We start from the raw sequence: 2,146 nt of genomic DNA on the forward strand, positions 1-2,146 counted from the left end.
ACACCAGACCAAGCACAATACTCGTTCTTCCACCTCCGAGAGGGAAGTGAGAATGGAGGTAAAGAACGAGTAAAAACCATGATAGAAATACCGTACGACGGACATCTGTCACCTGTCGCACGTTATCACGCAGATCGAAAACGGTTAGTGGCCGTTTGGTGGTCATCCACGCCAACCCTCACCCGCACGTGCTATATTGGTTCCTCTTCTCTCTCTCTCTCTAGATGACCAATATGGCCCTGTTCTCGGTGTTCGGCCTGCTGTTCGGCGGCCAGCTGGAGGCCTGGGGGCTGGAGACCACGGGCGTGGCCGTCATCAGCAGCACGATGACCTCGGTGCAGAACTTCTCCGGTGAGGTGGTGGGGTCCGGTCCGGTGCGCTCCGGCGTACGGCAGGGGGGCCTAACCGGCTGTCGGCAGGCGCCATGGCGTCATCACGCCGTCCCAAGCAGTTCTATTTACACTCCAAAGGGGTCGTTCCAATACGACGCGACTTTTAGAGGGGGGGGGGGTCAAATATTATGGGGTCCCAAAAGGATCAGCGACATCTTTGGAGTCCATAGAGACCAGATAAAATTTGTACCCTGGGGTACAATCCTACGAGCTTCAATGACGGTCCTGATCCTTTTGGAACATAATACTTATACCCCCTAAGAAACGTGGTAATGGGACGACCCCTAACGTTGTTATTTTTTAATCACCCCACTTCCTTTGCAATTTTCCTGACGTTGCTGGTTCTTCGCAGGTCTGCTGGTCGGGCCGCTGGTGAAGCGGCTGGGCGCCAGGGCGGTGTCGCTGATGGGCGGCCTCCTGACCAGCTGCGGGATGTCGCTGTCCTACTTCGCCACGGACCCCTGGCACATCTTCCTCACCTGGGGCTTCCTGGTCGGTACGCAGCACACGCCCCGCAGACACATTCTACTACGACGCCTCGCCGGCGATATTATGACATTTTTACTGATCTGGAAACTGGGGCTTCCCCTTTTTACTTCCGGCAGGCCTGGGCGTCGGGCTGCTGGTGCCGGCGACCTTCCTCAACATCTCGGCCTGGTTCTCGACGCGCCGGTCGCAGGCCGTGGGCATCTCCCTGGCCGGCACGGGGCTGGGCCAGATCGCGCTGCCGCACCTGGTCCGCGTCCTGCTGGAGGAGTACGGCTTCCACGGCTGCGTCCTCATCATCGGCGCCCTCGCCCTGCACTCCATCCCGGGCTGCCTGCTCTTCCGCAAGCCCAGGCTCATACGGTGAGCGCGAGCGCGCCCTCTGATGGGTCCTATACACTCAAAAGAATAAATCAGAAAGTCAGGAAAAAAACAGAAGAAATCAGGAAAAAATCGGGAGAAATCAAATAAAAATAGACAAATTGGTGTACGCTTGTGTAGAGGACCCCTCGGCGCACTCCTGGTGCCGTGGCGTCGGGCACGTCCTGGTCTTTTTCGCCAGGATTATGTGCGGCTTATCGATAAAACGGGCGATGGCAGGCGACGGCGATCAGTACGGCGACGATTTTGTTGTGTTGTGTTGATCATGCGGATCGAGCTGTTTATTGCACACACGCAAACACCGCAAAAATAATAGCCATGGCAAAAACGGTATGGTTTGCTCGGGAAGCACCATAAGAAATGGTTGAGGCACACAAAAAAAAAAAATCACCATGTGACAAATCCCCCCCCTTTTTTTTTGTTCTCACGAGGCATGTGAATGCTCCATATTTTTTGGTGTACTCCCTAAGCCAACCATTCTTCGCTAAGCGGGCGCGGCACGTGAGATGTGAAAGGTGTCTCGCAGGACCCCCGGCTGTACAACTGCAGGCGCCCTGCAAGCAACAGATGCCTCGTGGTGTCGTGTGTGGTCTCTAACTCTCCGCTTCCTTTGCACAGTGACCCGGTCGAGGCCTCCGAGTCTCAGCCGCTCAAACCCAAGAAGGACAAGCCTTTGCACGAGCCCGTGGCGGCGCCCCCGCCCAAGGACGCCAAGCCGGCCCCCGCCGTCGCCGTCCTGGAGGGCGCCGGCGACCGCCACGGCGGCGTCCTGGCCGCCATGAAGCGCGTGGCGCTCGCCATGGACCTGGACCTGTTCCTCAACCTCCGCTTCATGAACCTGGCCGTCGGCACGGGGCTGGTGGGTGTGCTGCAGTTAGTTTGTAGTG

General features: G+C 57.5%; 2 protein-coding genes across 2 annotated transcripts in view; one reads left to right on the forward strand and one right to left on the reverse strand.

Annotated features, from left to right (window-relative positions):
* The window catches only part of LOC113213154 (B-cell lymphoma 3 protein-like), a 16,009-nt gene that overhangs the window by 12,950 nt on the left and 913 nt on the right, over window positions 1–2,146 (reverse strand). The window lies entirely within an intron of this gene.
* The window catches only part of LOC113213152 (monocarboxylate transporter 2-like), a 16,256-nt gene continuing 14,190 nt past the window's right edge, over window positions 81–2,146 (forward strand). Inside the window, exons 1-4 of the mRNA XM_052268130.1 lie at window positions 81–351; window positions 745–888; window positions 998–1,241; window positions 1,878–2,118. Coding sequence (XP_052124090.1) covers window positions 225–351; window positions 745–888; window positions 998–1,241; window positions 1,878–2,118 — 756 coding nt within the window. The 5' untranslated portion in view covers window positions 81–224. The remainder of the gene's footprint in view (window positions 352–744; window positions 889–997; window positions 1,242–1,877; window positions 2,119–2,146) is intronic.

Source organism: Frankliniella occidentalis, unplaced genomic scaffold, assembly GCF_000697945.3.
Source record: "Frankliniella occidentalis isolate FOCC.00 unplaced genomic scaffold, Focc_3.1 Scaffold64, whole genome shotgun sequence".
Classification (NCBI taxonomy): domain Eukaryota; kingdom Metazoa; phylum Arthropoda; class Insecta; order Thysanoptera; family Thripidae; genus Frankliniella; species Frankliniella occidentalis.